Genomic DNA, 19,412 nt, shown 5'->3' on the forward strand with positions numbered 1-19,412 from the left:
TTTTTTTTTTTTTTTTTTTTTTGGTCACCTTAAAGAAACTTAGTGATATTTGCTGTACTAAAATTATTACTTCACAGATTAAATACGCTTTTTATGTTTAGGAGATTTTAACAACCTGGGGGCTCTGGCAAGAGCTGGCCATCCCACTGCTGTGCGATGGTAACAGCAGTGTGTGAGCACTTACTGTCCCAGAACTTCAGCTGGGAGACTGCAGCTCTTCATTGAATTATTAAGACTGAAAAGAAATGGCAATCCTATTGCTCATAATAAAATACATAGTTCTATGATTTAAAAAAAAACATAGAGCATTAAACGTCCATTTATCAGTTAGCAACATGCCCCATTCTGCTTTGTTTTAGGTCTTAGCTCTTTACCTCTTGTTTAAAGAAAGTGTTTTGTTATATATTAATCATAACATTAGACCAAGAAGTTGTCAGTTGAAGAAATATTTGACAGTGAACTGCCAACAATTTGAGGGACTAATTACATCTTAAGTATGGAATGTCAGTGAATATAACTGAGAAGTTTTAGGTTTTCTAGAAGAGTAATAATGTCTAGGGGTCTAAGACCTTTAGAATGCTGTTTGTAGTTTTGTATTAGATTTTATCAGCAGAACATGTAATTTTTGGCTTACTGGAAACAGGTTAAGATTCTCTGTAGGAGATATGACACGTGTACCATATACTAGACCCTTAGAACCTTATATAAGTCACTGTTCATTTATTCTTTTTTTCAGTGTTTCTTGTATCTTCATTAAGTCTTCCAAATTTTCAAAGAAACATTTTCCGAATCCTAAGAAACTGTTCTTAAATTTTTTTCTTTTTTTAAAATATTTTTTTTTGAAGTAAACTCTATCCCCCATGTGGGGGCTTAAACTCCCAACACTGAGATGAAGAGTTGCCTGTTCCACTGACTGAGCCAACCAGGTGCCCCTAAATGTTTTTCTGATGGTGACATCATATCAAGTTAAAGTACAGGAAAATGCTAATATTTGACCATTTTTTCCCTCTAACATGGCAACTTCATATGGTTTGACCAAATATATTTCATGATAGGACATCATAAAATAGAGTAAAAATAAGGACATTAAAAAACCCATAATCCAGTACCACCTTTGATAATTTGATATGTTTCCTTTTGGTGTTTTTTCTCTTGTGTGTGTGTGTGTGTATGAAATTGCTATTGTACTGAACGTAGGGTTTTATATCCTGTCTTTACTCTTTAACGTGGTACCATGAGCATTTAACTGTGCCATCGTATATCTGAAAACATAATTTTATACATTCGTATACATATCCTAGTCTACCGTGTGGATGCATCAGGATTTTTTTTTTTTTTAAAGATCTTATTTATTTATTCGACAGAGATAGAGACAGCCAGCGAGAGAGGGAACTGAAGCAGGGGGAGTGGGAGAGGAAGAAGCAGGCTCACAGCACAGGAGCCTGATGTGGGGCTCGATCCCATAACGCCGGGATCACGCCCTGAGCCGAAAGCAGACGCTTAACCGCGGTGCCACCCAGGCGCCCCAAACATCAGGATTTTTTTAAACCATATCTTAAATGGACATTTATTTGGTCTAATTTTTTATTTATCATAATTAAAACTTGGGTAAGTGTCTTTATAGATGACTTTGTGGGTATCTCTGATTATTTCTATAGGACGGATTCCAAGATATAAGATTAATAGCCCATAGGATTTCAGATTTTTGAAGATTTTATAGCATATTGATCACTTTTAAGAAAGGAAATAGCCATTTACACACAGACACCCCCCTCCCACAGTCATACACCCACAAATAGGAGAACCCGTACAGCTCATCGTGCCCTCACCTCCAGCAAATACTGCCTTCTGAAAGCTTCAATAATTTGTTCAGTGAATAATAGCGTTTTGGTCTAATTTATATATCTTTGATTACTAGTGAGAGTCAACGTCTGTTTTACATTTTTAATTGGGTATTTGTCTCTTTCCTTTATTAATTTTCAGTTCATGTTCTAGGCAGATTTTAGAAAGGAAGAGAAGTTTTGGATGATCTAATGCGCTTTTTAATAGTTATATTTCACTGTCTTGGGGGCCTTATAACTGTAAATATGAGAATAAAAATGTTTTATTTTTATGAATGTAAAGGGAGGAGGAAATGGTACCTGTTACAAAGTAACGATCATTTGCCGATTTCAACCTCTGGTGATGAGCTTGGCCTTAATGGACACACCACCACCTAGACCGTGGCGTCTGCAAGGGAGGGTTTTGATGGGGCTTGTGTCTTTCTGTCCCCTGGCACAGAGCCCGGTGCCCGGCACGGTCAGTGTAAAACACGCATACTTAGCAGCCTAAGTGGGAGGAAATGTCCAACACCTGTGCTCCGGGACCTCTAGATGGAGAGCTGCTAGCTGGTCTACTCCGGTGCCTCAGCGCCCACCCCCGCCGCCTCCTCTTCTCAGTGTGTGGCCATTTAGCTCCACTCCCTTGGTTGGCCTTCCTGGGTGCTAATGGGGCCAAGGTCGGACGTTCTATCTTCACATGACCTATTTAGCTTTGTTCTGTGTCATGGCCACAAGCTGTATCCTTTTTACTGTGGCCAGCTGACTTAGAAATGCATGCTGTTCATCACAAGGGTGAACAGGCTTGAGAGAGGGACGGGTTTCTAGAGCTAGAAGGATCCCGAAGAACCTCGAATTCAGCCTTCTTATTTTACGTCTTCTGGAGAAGACTAAAGCCCAAGGAGGTTCCCTCAATTCTATATAACAGGTACGTACTGAGCAATGTGGAGAAATAGAAACTCATCCCTAGAGTGAAGGAGTAGACAGCTCTATGCTTAAATACTCATGGCTAATATTTACAGAACTTAGAAATCTACCACAAAATAAGATTACTTGAAGTGGTCCCATTCAGGTGTTTTGGATAGGACAAATAATCTGATGGGAATCCATTTGAAAGTGAATTGGGGAAAAGAAAATTTTGTGGGACTAGGTTGGTTAAATCAAAATCAAATTACCTGTCATCTTCTCCAAACAATAACTATTGGTTATTTCTGATTCCCATATTTCTCCTAAATGAAATGACCATTCTCTTGGTCACCAAAGACTAAAATCCACTGTACTTCTTTTCTTGAAAATTATTCTTATTACTCCTTCTTCCCCATCCCCCCTCTTACCACCCCTGCACATTTCAATAAAAGAGACTCATAACTGCTTGTCCCCACATCTGTCCTTGTTCTAAACACTTTCATCCTCCACCGTCCTGCCAGACCGGTTGTCAGGCAGTCTTTCCCATGTGCCCAAACACTTCTCTGATTTCCCATGTGCTTTCACATGACATCCAGATTCTATCATTGTTGTAGATAAGAGTGACTATTTCAATATCGATCATTTTTCCTTTAGAATTTAGGTTTTTTTTCTTTTTTTTCCCTAAAAGTTACTCACTTCTTTCCCATTTATCACGGATGTAGTTGTCTACTTCTCAAAGTCACACAACAGGTTTTACCATAACTCTGTAGGAGCCTGAAACCAAAAATGATCTGAGGTCCGCTGAAGGTCACGAAGCGATGACACGGTCTATTTGTGAATGAATCCTATTACTGAGCATTTAAAATTAACACTAGCCCTACCATCAAAACATCACAGTCAAGCGAGGCATCAGGCCTTGTGCGTGTGTCCATGTGTGTATGTACAGGTGTGCATGTACGTACGTGTGTGCGTGTGGCCTGTGTGTGCCCGGTGTGCATAAGGAAAGAATCCTGTAGAAGAGCCATCCTGATCCAAGGGAACAAAGGAGGTTTTTTTTCCTTTTAAATACAGTTTTTCATCTTAATACCACCATGCCTTCCACGTTTTCTTGTTTAGTTTTATGCATTATTTGGTAAATTAGGAAACTTCTATTGTTTAATAGGAAGGAACTTTAGATGGGTAAGCCTAAAATAGTAGCAAATAGCAAGTAGCAAGGGTTTTGAAGCTAGACACCTTGGTTCGAACCTCAGATCTGCACTTACAAGATCAGGCTCTCAGTCTCAGTTTTCTTGTCTGTAAAATGGAGACATTCAGAGCTACCTTAGAAGTTTGCGGGAACAAAAGATGAAATAAAGTGTGCTTTCTCTTTTAACCTGTTTGTTCTTATGTTAAATGTGTCCTCTGTATGAATGGTAGGTAGATATTGATGGAATGAAAAAAGATATTTAAAGTGGGTTCATTTGTCTCTTGTTGTGTTCTGGTCCAGCCCACGCTAGACATCCCCCTGTACCTGAGATTGTATCTGGACACCTGCACTGTTGTGACGACTCTTCCTAGGTGTTCCCCTACGAGTATTTGTTACAAGGAAACAAACAAAAGTAGCGAAGGAAAAAAGCTTCTTAAATGACCGCCTGGAAAATCATACTTACAGTGTAAGTCTTCCTTGAGGTGGAGGATTTGTTTGGCTTAGAAGCAATCTTCCAGAAGCTTCCTTGACCCCTTGAGGTCAGGTTAGGGTCCCTTCTGCCTATTTTCCGGCAGTCTGTACAGCAGGACAGTAAGATTCTCAAGGACAAAGAATGTGTCTTATTCATTGTTATAGTTTCAGGGCCTGGTGCATTATAGGCACTCAGGAATTGTGTCTTAATGTTTTGGACTATATAAAATAACACTGTTCTAAGTGACTTGGATGGAGGCTGAAGTATCCATTCACAAAAGACAAGATATATGGTTGATATAAAGCAGGTATGACCTTGGAAATCAAAAGTTATGTACTAAGTGACACAAGAGGAATTGGGAAATGGTCAGAATTTCAGAGTGAAAATTAATAACTGATGTGAAGTCTTTCCATAAGGCAAGTAACACTTCAGAGACAAATTAGGGCCACTGCAGCATGATAAATCCACCATCTTGTGTTTGTGTGGCGGTTTAAACTCCTGCATATTCTTATTTGGTCCTCAGAACAGTCTGGTGGGATGGGAAGAAAGCAGCATTGCCATTTTGCAGATCAGAAAGCTGTGGTTTGGTGCAGTTAGTCAATTACTCCCGGGATTGTAGCTGGGGCCGGGTGTCAGCATCAACCTGATACCCACTATTTTAACAGTACACATACCTTCCCAGGTTGTTAAATCTCACATTCTAATAACATTTATGTCAGATTTCACTGTGTTTGTCTTTATAGCAATGCTTTGAGTCGTTGGGTGGGTGATCAAATTAAATACTATTGATTTAGAATGCTCGCATCTCAGGATCAGAAAGAAGCTTTACAAGGGAAGGCTTTTTGTCCAGCAGTTCCTCGGACAGTGTCTTCTCCTGGTGGCCGCCGGGATTGATTTGTCCATGATGGGGCGCTTGCTACCTCTTGAGGCAGCCCATTAAGTCTTAAGTAGCTTAGGATGCTGAAGAAAATAAGCTGAATCTGATAGGGATCAGAAAAAACCATCTAACTGTTCAGAGATCGGTTTCAGGGGAGCGGTGGTGTTCAGCAGGGCTGTGGAAATGAGGAGAAACCGGGCTCTGAGTTGGATCAGAAGGTGCAGTGTCAGCCGAAGGGAGAGAAGTCCCCGTGAATGGGGTGGCGGCTGGGAACACTCGTGTGGGTTGTGGGGCTTGCGGGTCCTCCCCTCTCGTCTTGGCTCCCCTGCACGGCTCCAGGCGTGCTGAAGCTGGTGGACTTCGTATTGCCGTTCCCCATGGGCTACTGGCCTCTGTGAGACAGAACAAGGTAGAAGTTTCCAGTAAGCTGTGCACTTTTGACCTCAGACCTGTAAGGTCAAGTTATGGTTTTTAGGGTTTGAATTTTTTTTGGAAGATGGCTTAGCCTGGGTTGTTCTGCCACTCGAGGATTCGGGAAAGAGAATTACCACGAGGACATGGCCATACTCGACCAACTAGACCAACTCCTACCCCAGGAGGAGAATGCCCCACAGGCATGCTTTGTGCGGGCCTTTGCTTCCTCCACCCTGAGAGAGACTGCAGCCCCGTTGGCTCTGTGTAGACGCTGTCTGCTTCTCTGTGTGCTGCATGGCCACTTGGAGGATAGCACACGTGGCGTTTAAAGAGACACTCGGTTTTGTAAGTGTCGTAAGACCTAACTTCCAATGTTAACCGTGGTGGCCAACTGGGTGTGTGTCGTTGAGCCAGTCAGTGTGGGGACCGTCCTTGGCCTAGGCTACCAGGATTTTGTTGCCATGTCATTTCTTTATTCTGAGATAATTGTACCCCAAATCTCTGTTTCCTCTCCAATACACACATGCATGGGGTTGATTGAGGGAACTCCTCATCATTCTTCAAAATGTAGCTCAAATGTCCCTTTCTCTTATTTGTGCATTCATTCAACAGTTATCTATGAGAGCCTGCTATGTGCTAGATGCTGGGGAGGGGGTAACACTGAACAAAACGAGGATCCTGGCCTCCTGGCCTGGTCTCCGTGTGCCCATAGCCCTGTGTTTGTAGTGGGATCACTTTCCCCAGCAGACTGGAGTCCAGTGACTTGCTCAAGTGAATCAAAGAACAAATGTTCGCCTTTCTGAACCTTCTGTTTCTATGTGAGGGACCCAAGTGGTACAACCTCAAGACACGTAGCAGGAGTGTCAGGAGTGGTGGAATTGCTCTGGAGACTTTTCCACCAGTACAGTCACTGCCAGGGCTTGTCAGCCTTCCATGAAATCTAAGTACCTAATGGGAAATTACCGACTTCCAAAGTCTGATGCTCTCTGTGCTGACAGCCGGGACTTTTCCGGCCCCTGTCATCTAGCATGTGATGCAGAGCGAGGACGTGCCCAGTCAGCAGAATGGCGCTGGGGGCCATCAGAATTCGCACCGACAGGAAGCACATGTGTCTCCCTTTCACCTGCACACAGGCCGGCAGGCGTTTCCTGGCCATTGTTCGCGGGGGCTGCCACGGTGGCTTTCCGCCCACCGGCCAAGTGGAGCTGGCGCTGGCCTGGCTCCTGCCACCCTTCCAGGCCCGGCCTTTGTGTGCTCCCTGCCCGCCGCCTGCGGCCCAGCCCATGCACTACCAGCAGACACAGGAAAGAAGATTCCCTGGTGTAAAAATAAACATGGCAGCCCCACCTGTTTTTACACAAGGGGCTCTCCTGTACGTTCCTTTTGTTCTCTGCAGTGCTGGGGCCTTGGGGAAGGAGGCACTGTTGAATTCATACACCCTGCTGGGATCTGGGATGTGGCCACCCCAGGCTCCTCCGAGAGGGAAAAGCTGCCCCAAGATTTCTTAGGGGAGCGATCTGATTCTTACGGATTTCCCGGGGGAAGGGAGAAGTGCGGGGTCTGCGGGGTGCGCGGTTTCCCACGTGGGCGGGAGCCGGGGGGGACTTGAGCGCTGCCCCCGCGTGCCCGCTGTGCTGCCATCCAGAGGCTTCCCCTGCGGCCCCTCGTGGCTCAGGGCTCCGTGCTGCCGACACGGCCCCCTCCACCCTCGGAGAGTGAAAGGTGGGGTTACAGGATGCAAGCGCCAAGGGTAGTAAGGTCAAGCCGGTCCCTGGTCGTTGCTCTTTTTAGAATCTCCGAGTCGTAATTGCGGCTTCCGAATCTGTATTTATTTTGTCCTCGCTGCTTATGCCGGTCGTTTTCAGAGGACAGGGGCGAGGGAATGGTGGACACTGTTAATCATCTCGTTGCTTAAACACTGCTCCAGACTCTGCTACAAGAGGCAGCCGGCGGGCGGAGGGTGGGGTCCCCGGGGTTCCCGCCACGTCCCGCGGTACCCCTGCCGCGGCCACCCTCTCCGGGTGAACGTGATGGAGAGTAACCCCACTTTTTCCTGTGCGATGCCGGCACCGTGCTGTGTGCATAACCGGGCTCCAGTTCTGGTCGGAGTAAAGGGAGCGGGAGGTGTCAGGGGGCGTGGTCCCGGGGAGAAGCCGTGACTCCTCACAAAACCTGTCTCTGTTGTCCCTTCAGTGTGGGTCCTGCCAACGCGACGGTCCCAGGGGCTGAGCTTTGATGAAGCCGGGGCACTATGTACAGCGTAGAAGACCTCCTGATTTCTCATGGATACAAAGTGTCACGAAGTATCCCAGCGCCCACCGAGGACGAGCGTGAGGGCCGCCGGCAAGCCAGGAGCCGCGCCAGAGCTGGCCAGGGCCTGCTGAATGGGTGCGACGATGGCCCCGCAGCCCTCCCCCCCAGCAAGCCGTCCCAGGGGAAGGGACCTGCGAGCACCTCAGAAAACAGCCACCACGCCCCCAGAGCCCGTGGAGAGCCCCAGAGCGCTTTGGCTCCCAGAGCTTCTGAGCTGGGGTAAGCATCAGTGCGAACCCACCATTGCCTTTTTGTCTTGGGGATTTGGCAGTGGGTACAGAAGGCAGATCCTTCAATGCCTTGTGTTTGGCTGGAGCCAGGGAGGGAGAGGGTGAGAGACAAGAACACTTCTTTCCACTGGGGTATTTGGGGTGTTCTAATAGCAGGGAGCACAGGGCCTGGCCATAGGAGGCCTTCAATAAATAGTGGTGAGTAAATGAATTCTATCATGTGAAACACACGACATTTTAATGCCTGCCCTCTCTTTTCCCTTATCAGCTGCTCAGAGTGCCTCAGCTAGGAATCATTTCAAAATTCTGTAAAAGCTAGTGTCTTGTCAGTCACATGTTCCTATTCCATTAGGCTTTCTTCTTAATAGGTTTCAATCTTGTGTGCATTACAGAGTTGAAAAAGGTATATATCCCCCCTCCATTTGTAAAGAAGAAAACCTTTCTTCTTGGATATTCATGTAATTCCATTGGCTTCTGACATATTTCCCTTGCACACACTGGCCCCAATGTGGGTGTCCCATCTGAATACAGCTGTGTCTCTGGGTGTTTTCTTATAACCAAAAAGAGGGTGGGTTGGCTGGGGGAGGAGGGGGGTTAAAAAAGAGGGAATTCGGGCAGCTTGCCACAGAGCCAGCATGGAAGAGGAGCCCTGCGACCCCCATGCACACAGTTTTAACCGAGAGGAAACCCGTGTCATCACTTCATAAAAGTGTGCTTGTCTTCAGCGTGGCCATGGGACCGGCTCAGTCTGGGGGCGGGGAGGGCTGTGCCGGTGAAGTGCGTGTTATGTGACTGCATCACTGACAAGAAATGGGCGGACCCCACGGATGGAAGCAGAGGCCTATCTTCAAGGGGGAAACAAACAAAACCCAAGCAGACGAAGGGGAGTGAATTCAGTCTCGAGGGAATGAACCTGCCTTCCATGGGGAAGAGTCTCCTTTTCACGGAGAGGATCTTCCTTGTTGGGTGGCAGCTTTCAGGTGAAAATGGGAGGAATTTTATTGTTAAAATGTAGAGCATTCAGCACCTTGGTTATCGAGACAAAGCAAAGGCCATCGACTGCCCTCCCGGTGCCCAGTGTGGTCCGAGAGGGCTGATGCCCCATGAGCGCCGTCTCTCCGACCGCTGAGGTAGTGGGTTCAGGAGGAAACCCGGAATGGAAAGGGACTGAAAGCTGCTTTTTGAATCTTGCCCTTCAGACTCACACTTGTGTCCACTACTGTCTCTTTTCGGCCCCATGTCCTGAAAAACCTGTCTGCCCCAGGTTTTGGGAGAGGCCTCTTACAGATGGGCTGGTGGACAGTCAGGGAAGCCTTACTTACCACTGCGCACACTTGGGCGGGATTCGGTCCTGCCTTCTGTTGCTTCTAGCTTTGTGCTGAGGAAGTATATCTGTACTTTCTCCCTGGGATTTCAGGGCACCAAGGTTCTCTACCTTGTGTCCTCCTTCCTGTGTATTTGCTATGGAGCTTGTTACGGTGCTGAATACATAGTGCGTTTAATGTGTGCTCATGGATCCAATTCTTTCTTCCACCACTGTAACAATGTTGAGCAGGAGGCTGGATTTGCGGCCGTGGAATCCCTGCAGCTGAGCCTCGTAGGCTGTGTGCGGTCTCCCTCAGTCTCAGAGATCAGAGTAGGGGGCAGTAAAATCCCCTCTAGGATTCTGGGTGGGCCGTGTGGTTCCCAGCCTCGTCGGCAACCTGCTCAGGACTTTTAGTCCCTTTGTGCTAATAGGCTGTTGAGGACCACAAGGCCCACAGCCCAGCCACTAGGTCAGCAGGCATCATCAGATCTACAGGCCGTCTGTCTTTCTGTCATGAGTAAAGTGCTCAGATAAGTAGCTTGGGGTCGCACTGGATGTCTTCATACAGATGGTCAAGTTCTCCACAGATCTGGCCATTTCCCTGTTTCTGAGGTTGGCTGATTAACTTACGAGATAGGGTAGCTTTCAGATGGCAGGTTGCCTTGTACGGTAAGAAGAATAGGCGTACATGTTTGCAAAACTCCATGCCAGTGCCCAGAGCCTCGGAGACCAGCTGCAAGGCTTCCTGGGTTGAATTGAAAAGATGTTTTCTTTCTTTAGTAGCTTATAGAGAACTGGAAATAGGAGGCAAACAGAGAAGCAAACAGAAAGGTAGGCAGAATTCCGTTTCAGGGGAAAAAAAAGTGCCTCGAGAGGAAATAAATAGGTGCTAGGAGTTAAAGCCTGGAAGTTGAAGAAAAAGAAAACCCAACAATACTTTGGCTTATGTGAATTCTGAGTCTGGATGAATCAGTGGTACTCTGCCAGGTCCCAGCCTTCAGTCTCCACCAGTGCAGCTTTGGTCCTGCTGCCTGCCTGTCCCACACAGTGACGCTGAGGGGCTGGGCTCCGGGTCTGGAGGGACAGGGGGGACCTGAACTCCAAGCCAGCCGACGAGGAAGCCTCAGGAGGGCCTCCTCTTCTTGCAGTGTCTCAGGAGGGTTGAGGTTTGCCCTAGAGTGTGTCCCCACACCACGGGCCAGTCCTCAGCACCCCACAGACTCCCCGGAGTAGACGGCGGTCAGAGTGGTTGGGAAGGCCATACGGACCAACGGAAGGGTGGTCTGTTTTATTCTAGTAAGATAGGTTAACAGTGTCCTTATCTTATAGCCAGAGGACACGAAGCCCAGAGCATGTCAGTGACTCCGTAGAGCCACTTGATGCCACAGCAGAGGGAAGCCAGAGGGAAGCCCGGCTTGGTCCTCAGGCCCTGGGCTGCCAGGCAGGCTGTGGCTGCCACGCGGTAGCAGCCTCGGGCCCGGACCAGCTCCCCCCACGTGAGGCCTGTCCCTGTTTGAAAGGAGCATGGGATTCTCTGAGTTCCTTTAACGGCTGCCCTCTGCCGCACTGTCCTCTGTCACTTCTTTGTCCCCTGCCCTCCCCCGGCATGCGTGGATGTGCAGTGGCTCTCAGGGCACAGCTGCGTCCCTTTCCTGTCTCGGGAGCCGCACGGGGAGTGCATCCTGTCGTAGCTGGAGTAGACGTGTGGTGCTGTGGCTCCCTGTGTGTGGTAAGGGCGGTATTGTCCGGCGTCTGCCGCACACCTCGAACATCAGGGATGTCTGCTGAGAGTGAGAGCACCTCGGTCTTTCCTTCAGTAATTAACCTCAGCTTCCAAGGCGTTTCTTGTGTAAGGGCTGGTTCGGTGCAGTTCGATTAAGAAACAACCCTCAAATATGGAGCCTGGACTGGATTTTCAAACATGCAGTGTGCAAGTTTCCCAGCGCGCCCAGGAGGCTGTGCTTCAAGCTTGCACTGTTCCCCGATCAGGTGCTACCGAGCTCCCCGGAAGGGAAGAGACTGACCGTTGTCAGTCTTGTGTGGGGAGCTAGGGACCCGCTGGCTTGCCGCGAAGCTCTTGTGCAAAGGTGGTGGAGACAGGACCACGAGTTGCTTCTTCCTTGTACACAGGCAGCGGATTAGTGAGCAGGGAGCGCCCGCTTTCCCAGGCTACCCCCGGCGTGTGGCACTGTGCGCGTCAGCACTGGCGTGAGCATTGAAAACACCAAAGGTGGACTCTCAGCCCCTTCCTTGGGCCCCTTTGCCTGAGACGTCAGCCCCCAGCTGTGGGTGGGCCCCACGGGCCTCCTCCTCCAAGCCCGAGCCCCGTGCTGTCTCCTGGGCACACCACTGTGTGCTCCCTGTGCACCAAGCTCTGCCTGGGAGCACCCAGAGCCCTCCTCCCTAGCCCCTGCTCCCTAGCTCCCACCGGCCGCCCCTCCTCTCAGGCTGAGGGCTTCTGCAGCTCCCCCGGGGGGAGTGAGTCGCTCTGGATATTCTACCAGCACTGTCTCCTGGTCCCCAGGACTGTTGCTTCCCGAAAGCTGACACCACTGCGAATTTGTCTCTGGTCTTGCTAACTCCTATTAAAGAATTTTGCACTTATTAACACTCAAAAAAACTTTTTAAATAAATTGGATGAAACCTACTACTTCTATGCCAAGGCTGTTGTGGAAATGCTGAGTATTTCGGAACATGGGGATAAGACGGGATGGGAAGTGGAGGTTTTTCCAGGGACAGGACCTGCGCGAGGCTGGTTTGGGGAGGTTCCCTTGTGGGAAGGAGGGGCACTGACTTTCCAGGCTGGGCAGCCGAGGTGGCAGTTTTGACGGCTTCATCCACGTGACTACCTCCTGGGGGATGAACAGGGAGGACGGGAAAGGAAGGAACAGACACGGACTCAGCAAAACTCCCATGAGGCCAGATAGCCTCAGCAGGGCAAGCTTCCGTCCTTTGTAGATTCTGAGGTGCAAGACCCCAGCCCGCTCGAGTGATAAGGGGCAGGTTGTCGTGAGGCTATCATGGGGAGTCTCGCGGAGCACCCGAGGTAGTAAACGAAGGCGAGCGGGGCCTCGTTGATGTGGGAACGAGAAAGCTAGGACCCAAGATTGGTAGTCAGTCACTGCAGGAGTGACAGGTTCAGAGCTGGAAAACCATGGGTGTCAGAAAACTGCAGACAGCATTCTATATATCAAATGATTCGGGGCTAGATTTTAAGTAGGTCCTCATTTGTGCCGTATAGCCAACAACAGATCCTTCTCGAGTGCGTTGTATGTGGCACGTGTGTCCTCCTTCTGGCAACACGGAAAGGGGGCTTCTGAAAGCTTATGGTTACATCCAGGTTCAAAGATGATCGTGAGAAGTGGTCTTTAGTTCATCAGCTTGCATGGAGTTGAGCACATGCACGTGTTGGTGCACATGCTATGTTGTTCCAAGGCTGGCTTGCCAACACGTACGCATGCACGCGCGTGCGCGCACACACGCACCAAGATTAAGGAGAGAACAGAGGAAGTGGGCATAGGGGAAAAGCAAGCTGTTATCTATACATGGAGGAAACTGCATGCTTAAGATGTAAGTAGCCATTGCTGAATAATACTTCGCTACCTTTAAAATATGTAAAAGGCCGTTATCAGGCTTTCACGGTTTCCTTACTGTGTTTCCGCTGAAAGACTATAATCAGAGGAAGCTGTAAAATAACTTAACATAGCAGGAGTTTGGATCTGAAAGTCATACCATAATAGTTTCTTCTCTGCTCGGCCCCAGGAATTCTGGTAAAGCTGTTTGTCAGTGAACCATGAGAATAACTTGCAATTACGTCTTGTCATCAGCGGCAGGCGTCACTAAGTAGAGACGTAGCCATCTAGGCGTGTCTCTGATGTGGTCGGGGCCTCATCTTGGGAGGTTTATGTTTGATCAGCAAACGTCCGTTCTGGATGGTGCTACTGGATATGGTAACCAGTCACTTCTCACGGGCTTTTTAAGCTTCTCCCAAGTCATAGCCTGCTTGGAATGGTTTTCAAAAAAGGAAGGCTTCAAGTTGAACATCTGTTTCCATGTATCTCTTTTTCTTTACAAAATTATATTTCCACAAACATTATTTGTCTTTTAGCTGCTTGCTTCATATCCTAATTATTAGGTGGTATTATTCTGACCTCTTCACAGAGGAAAGTACGGATTGTTTGAGCTGGTGAGGTCACGAACACGACATGGAAGATTCCAGCCCCCTGTGTTTCCCATTGTCTTTTGGGTAAACCCTTGTTGCGAGGTGCCTTGTTCTCGTTGTTAAGTGCTGCCACCATCCAAGAGTGCCTGGAGGTGGTCCCCCCTCCTGCACACACTCTCACGTGGCTTTTCTGTTACCGGTGCTTCCCGACAAGAAGCAGGTTAGACCCTCTGAACATGAGGCTTCTGGAAGAACAGTGATGAGGCTGAGGAGATGCCTCTAGAATTGATGGGAAGACTAGCAGCACAGCCCCAAGCTTCATTGGTCTGGGCAGCTGGGCGCGCGTCAAGAGGAGAATTGTGAGTTGAGTTCCTTCTTTCACCAGAGAAATGGGTCCATTAAGGAAGCCAGGAGCTACCCAAGTGAGAGGCACTGGGTAGTAAGGAAATGAAACATGGGTCCAAAAAGAGCCCTGAGTGCGTCTTTAGTTCCAGTTCACTTTGTTTTGGAGATGATGATACCTCTGAGGTCTTGATGAGGGTCAGAGAGCCTGAGACCTGAGTCGAGCTGATGCACTGACAAGTATTTGCCGTACCTGACGGTGGGCACTGTGTCCTCGTCTGTCTACGCAGAGAGCGGACTCGTTCCTTCTAGCCCCTTCTGGCTCTGGTTGGCCTTCCTTGGTGGCTGCCTCCCCCACTCCTCACTGCTCTAAGCTTAGCCTCTGAGGCACAGAGAGCGCTCCCTGCGTGTCCACGTGAGCGCGGGGGGTGATGTTAGGATCCCGAAAGAGAAGCAAGAAACTAGGGGTGGCTTTTCTTCATTGTTAATGGCGACACCGTGTAGACTGCACTGGTGAGGACATTTTCACGGTAGAACTATGTCCTTATTAAAGAGAAAGTGGGAAAATTCAGCATTTCCCTCACCTAATGGAGTTATGTGCAAAAAATGGGTCAGAGCTTGCTCTTCCTGCTTTGTTTTAATAAACTAAATATTGGTTGGTTCTCCATCATCATTGTGGAAGCGGGGTAGCTTCTTCCTTAGAGACCAGCCATCACCGGAGGGGCGGGATGTTGTTATGACAGTCGGCTATATCATTATTTCCTGTTATTGTTAAGGCCTATTGATTACGACTTCGAAAAAGACAATACGGATCTAAAATAATCATCACATAAGACAAACACTCAGTTCTCTCCTTCCTTTGTGCCCCTCACCTCCTCCCTCGGACGACACGAGGAAAAGAATTTCAAAATGATCGACGGCTGCTGAGAATTTATTTTAATTGGGTTAATAATAGTAATACTTGTTTAAAGAAAACCAAGGGCTTATTGTGTGTTAGACACTTGGCTAAACAGTTTCAATGTATTTTCTCATTAAGCCCTCCCAACAAACTTAGAAAGGAAGGAACTATTCCCATCCCTTGAGTATAAATGAAGAATTGGAGACAAAGCGAAGGGAAGTGATGTGGTTGGAGGCAAGGGCTGGATGCAGGCCAGGTGCTCAGGCCCCACTCAGGGCCTTGCCACACCCTCCCTGTGGGGCACAGAGAAGCCCAAAGCCACCGATGCTTCCCGCGGCCGGGTGTGGGAGCCACAGCCATGACCCGCCGTTGACCAGAAGCAGCGCTTTGTGGGGGCGGACACAGGTTCGCTGGGCTCCCTCTGGGCCGACTGCAGCACCAATTCCTCTTTCCCTCCTGTTCCGTCATCTTCCGAAGCTAAGAAATTTATCAGGTGGTGACTAGTAACTCACTATTCTTGTTCAGATGGAATTTTTCCTCACCAGGGATACTGATCCGTAGTGTGTGCAGAGCCGCCTTCCCTTCTCTGACTGGTCTTCACGCTTCCTTCCCTATGTGAGTCTCTGTCTTCTCATGACCTCATATTTCCCCTTCCCAAAATTACCTTTTGATTACCCTGGGTCAGCGGGTTATTTGCACAGTATAGCGTATTGACTATACCAAGGCACACTGAAAAATAAAACCGCAGGCTTCCAGGCCAGGAGAGCGTTAAGAGCAAATTCCGTCTCAGGAGACAGCTGACCCCATCGCAGAAACATGTCAGACGTCTCACACAGGGACTGGTGAGTATGAGTCACTCTGAAGAGATGCCCCCGTGCCTCTGCCATCTAGAAGAAGACAGCTTCTCCTTCGAGGAGTGGGAGGCTCTTTAAGTGACCTTTATGCTCAGACTGTGCATCTGGCTAAGATGCGCCCATCTGGGATAGGGTGTGGCTTCTGGAGGAATAGCATGGCAGAGTGCCACAGCTGTCCCCCACATCCTGTAGGATGTGACCAGTAGGGCGGGAAGGCGATCAGCAGCCCCGGCATCTGCCAGGCTGGCAGGCTTGCCAGCTGGAAGAAATCTCGGGACCCGGAGTGCACTTTAGTGGGACCTCCCATCCTCCACCTGGACCTCCACCGGGAAGCACAGTTGGCTAGACTTTGGGGGCTGCCCCCGGGGAGCCAGGTTCAGGATTTTGTTCACGGAGGAGGGAGGGCATCTCTCCCACGCCTACCAGTATCGACGCAGAGCTAGGCTATCGTGTGCCTGGATGAGAAGTCGGTCCACCTCCTAAGGCCCTGGAGTCCACCGAGAAGATGTCCTGGAGCGCGTGAAACTGTGGTTACGAGTCATGTCAAATATTGCCGTCTAAGTAGGCTTTTACTTCTTTTGAAGAGAAGGACAGTATTTTCTGTTGTGGTTGATAATGAGTCATGAGTGTACTAATAGAAATATCTCCTAATTTTTTCATCATCAGCTTTTTTATATTCAGCGAATGGGCTCGCCTCTTTTCCTTCAGACATGTTGTTTTTCACGTGTTCCCCTTTCAGGTACTTTCCAAACCGCTTTCATCAGTTTGGTTGACATCGCATCTCTTCTCTGTGACAAGGCATGGGGCTGTTAGCAAGTGTAACATCCGTCTCACCTCTGTCCTGCTTTCCCAGGGGCTCCATAGTAAGACCCCGCTTGTCTCTTTGAACTTGTCCACACAATTTATTTGAGTTCTCACATTCCATTTTGTTTTTCTTATCTTTTTCCCACCCTGTATTATTAATGAGTCCAGCTTGTTTTTGTAAAATGTCCCATTGTTCACTTTTTTTAAGATGTAAATTATTAGCTCTCGTTTTTTTAAAAAGAAAAATTTGATCTCATCTCATTTCCTCAAAGGTGTGAGAAAATCTGTTCTTGGTCTTGAAGCCATGTGAGGGAACACATGATTTAGCAGAGAACGGACAGCACATATGGAAGCCAGTAGATATCCATGCTTGAGAACTTGTCTGAGGGAGAAATGGACCAGAGCTCAACCAGGTGGGGTCCACGTGAACCTGTCAGAGCCAGGCTCAACTTGGGTACAGAATTGGTGTTTGTTAAATAGATTCTTTAGCATTTTCTGTTGTATAGATTACTTAGTATTTCCCAGATGACCTGTATTTACCTTAAATTGGGATTTGGGTGTCTTGTACAAATAGAAAAAAGTTGACTCCAGAATGCTTAGCCATTTTGGTTAGTTAGATAGGGCAGTTTTGACAAAGTTAAGGTGATACAATGTAACCTTTTTAGGTGGGGAAGAAAAGGACTACTTACTCATGTAGATAGTTACAGTCTGACTATTCTGGTCCTATTTATGTCATCCTTTATTTGTCTTCTGATCGTGCTCACGGTACGTACGGAGACCAACAGCACCTGGGATCTCGCCGCCTCTTGCCACTTGAGCGCGCCACACGCTTCCCAAGAAACCAGACTGTCCATTGAGAAAATGAGCAAAAGCCACACAATGTGGTTTTTCTCATAAAGTTCGGGTGCCCCCGGAAAATGTTTATGGGACTGTGAGGAGTAAGAACGGTGCTTATTAAAGCCGTGTGGTGTGTAAAGCCCACTCACCATCTGCTGAAGAAGAGAGGCAAGAAAGGAGATTCTTTACTCTCTCTGAATTGGGCCTGTGACAGTTGTCACTTCTTATTAAGTTGCAGTGCTTAGGTCTTGACCTTGGACTGCGCGTAGAGTCCAAGAGCCTGCAGTCAGTTCATCTTCTGCTGTTTCTGTGATGGACGGGCAGTCACAGAGGGCTTCCTCGGGGAAGGGCCTGCGGCCCCTGGAGCTGGAGGGGGGAGGTGGGCGCGACTTGCTGGCCCACCCAGGTGGGAGCGGGGCTGTGCAAGGAGGGCGGACGTGATGGCTTCCACCCTGCCCGGTCCTTATGGAACCTGCCCTAAGAAGGGTTCTGCTGAGCATTCAGATCCTGAGTGCTCAGAACATGAGCTGGGTAACAAGAGCAACAGCGCAGCTGACCGTCAGCCACGCCCGGTGTTAAGCCAGCTGCCACTCTGTGTAAGTCGTAAATGCAGAAGCGTTTAGGTTGCTCCATGGCCAATGCTTTACCTCAGCCTGGTTTTAAATATTTTCTACTTTTTCAACCCATAACTCAGTTTTGCTTAAATGGCTGCTTAAAAAGTTATCCGGGGTGAAGGTGGGAGCAGGACTTGAGGCAAAGAAGTGATTCCAAAATACTGCTACTTGCACCGATGACCGTCATGCACGCCTCGGTGATAGTGGGGGTTCGGGTATGAACTTTGTGGTTTCCCGATACATGTTAAAGTCACGTGGACCCCACACCGTCGTCTGTCACGTGTGCGATAGTGTTCTGTCTCAACAAGCACAGTACGTACCTTAATCTAAAATATTGCACGTGGCCGGCTCCGATGGTAGAGCACGCGACTTTTGATCTCAGGATCATGAGTTCGAGCCCCACATGGGGTGTAGAGATTACTTAAAAAAAAAAAAAGTAGAAAATTTAAAAATTTAAATACCACTGAAAATGCTAACCACCATCTGAGCTTCCTGCGAATCCTCCTTCTGCTGGAGGAGGATCGAGCTGCTGAAGGTGGGGGTGGCTGTGGCAATTTCTGAAAGTAAGACAGCAGTGAGGTTCGCCACATTGGTCAACTCTTCCCGTCGTGAACAGTTTCTCTGTGAGCTGCGATACTCTTGATAGCAGGTGACCCGCAGTCGAACCTCTTTCCCTCCTGGACCGAATCCTGTCAAACCCTACTGCTGTTTCGTCAGTTCAGTTTATGTAATATTCTCAGTTCCTGTTTGTCCTTTCAACAATCTTCAAGGTGTCCTCACCAGAGTAGATTCCGTCTCAAGAAACCACTTTCTTTGCTCGTCCATTCACGTGTTACGGCAAGATGGCAGCAACTGAGTCCCAGCCTCGGGCTCCACTTCTGACTCTCGATCTCTTGCTGTTTCCGCCCCATCTGCCGTGACTTCTTCCACTGAGGTCCTGAACGTTCAATGTGTAAAAAATGTAATTTCTATGAAGCACAACAAAGTGAGGTGTGCCTGTAATAATAATAATGAAGATGATCATAGACGTTTACTGTTCATTGACCATCCGGGCTCCCGAGAAACAGCAGCCTCTGCCCGTGTGTTGGGAATGGTTCCTCTTCAGCCAGTCCCTGGCAGCTGTTCCCCGCATCCCCCTCCACCCCAGGCTTTCACCCCCAGATCTCCCCCTGTTCCCACCATCCTCACTCCACTGTCAGGTGAAAAGTGGGCTGTGTTGTAGAAATCCTTTGAAACCACAAATGACACCTGAGCACATGGGGGGGAAAAAAAGCTAACCTCACTAGTAATCAATGAAATGCAAATTAAAACTAATCAGGAGTAATTTCCATTTATCTAATAAGGAAACAATTTAATTGTAACAACCAGAGATGGGAAAGG

General features: G+C 48.3%; 1 protein-coding gene across 5 annotated transcripts in view; it reads left to right on the forward strand.

The window, feature by feature from the left end:
• JCAD (junctional cadherin 5 associated) overlaps positions 1-19,412 on the forward strand; it is a 39,725-nt gene that overhangs the window by 4,131 nt on the left and 16,182 nt on the right. For 4 of the 5 annotated variants that reach the window (XR_004620683.1, XM_034643622.1, XM_034643623.1 and 1 more), the window contains exon 2: positions 7,866-8,204. The exons of the other annotated variant lie outside the window; for it this stretch is intronic. Coding sequence is in view for 3 of the 4 variants with exons in the window: in XM_034643622.1 (XP_034499513.1) it covers positions 7,924-8,204 (281 nt within the window). In the remaining variant the exon portion in view is untranslated. The remainder of the gene's footprint in view (positions 1-7,865; positions 8,205-19,412) is intronic. 5 annotated transcript variants of the gene reach the window in all.

This window comes from Ailuropoda melanoleuca, chromosome 15 (genome assembly GCF_002007445.2).
Source record: "Ailuropoda melanoleuca isolate Jingjing chromosome 15, ASM200744v2, whole genome shotgun sequence".
Classification (NCBI taxonomy): domain Eukaryota; kingdom Metazoa; phylum Chordata; class Mammalia; order Carnivora; family Ursidae; genus Ailuropoda; species Ailuropoda melanoleuca.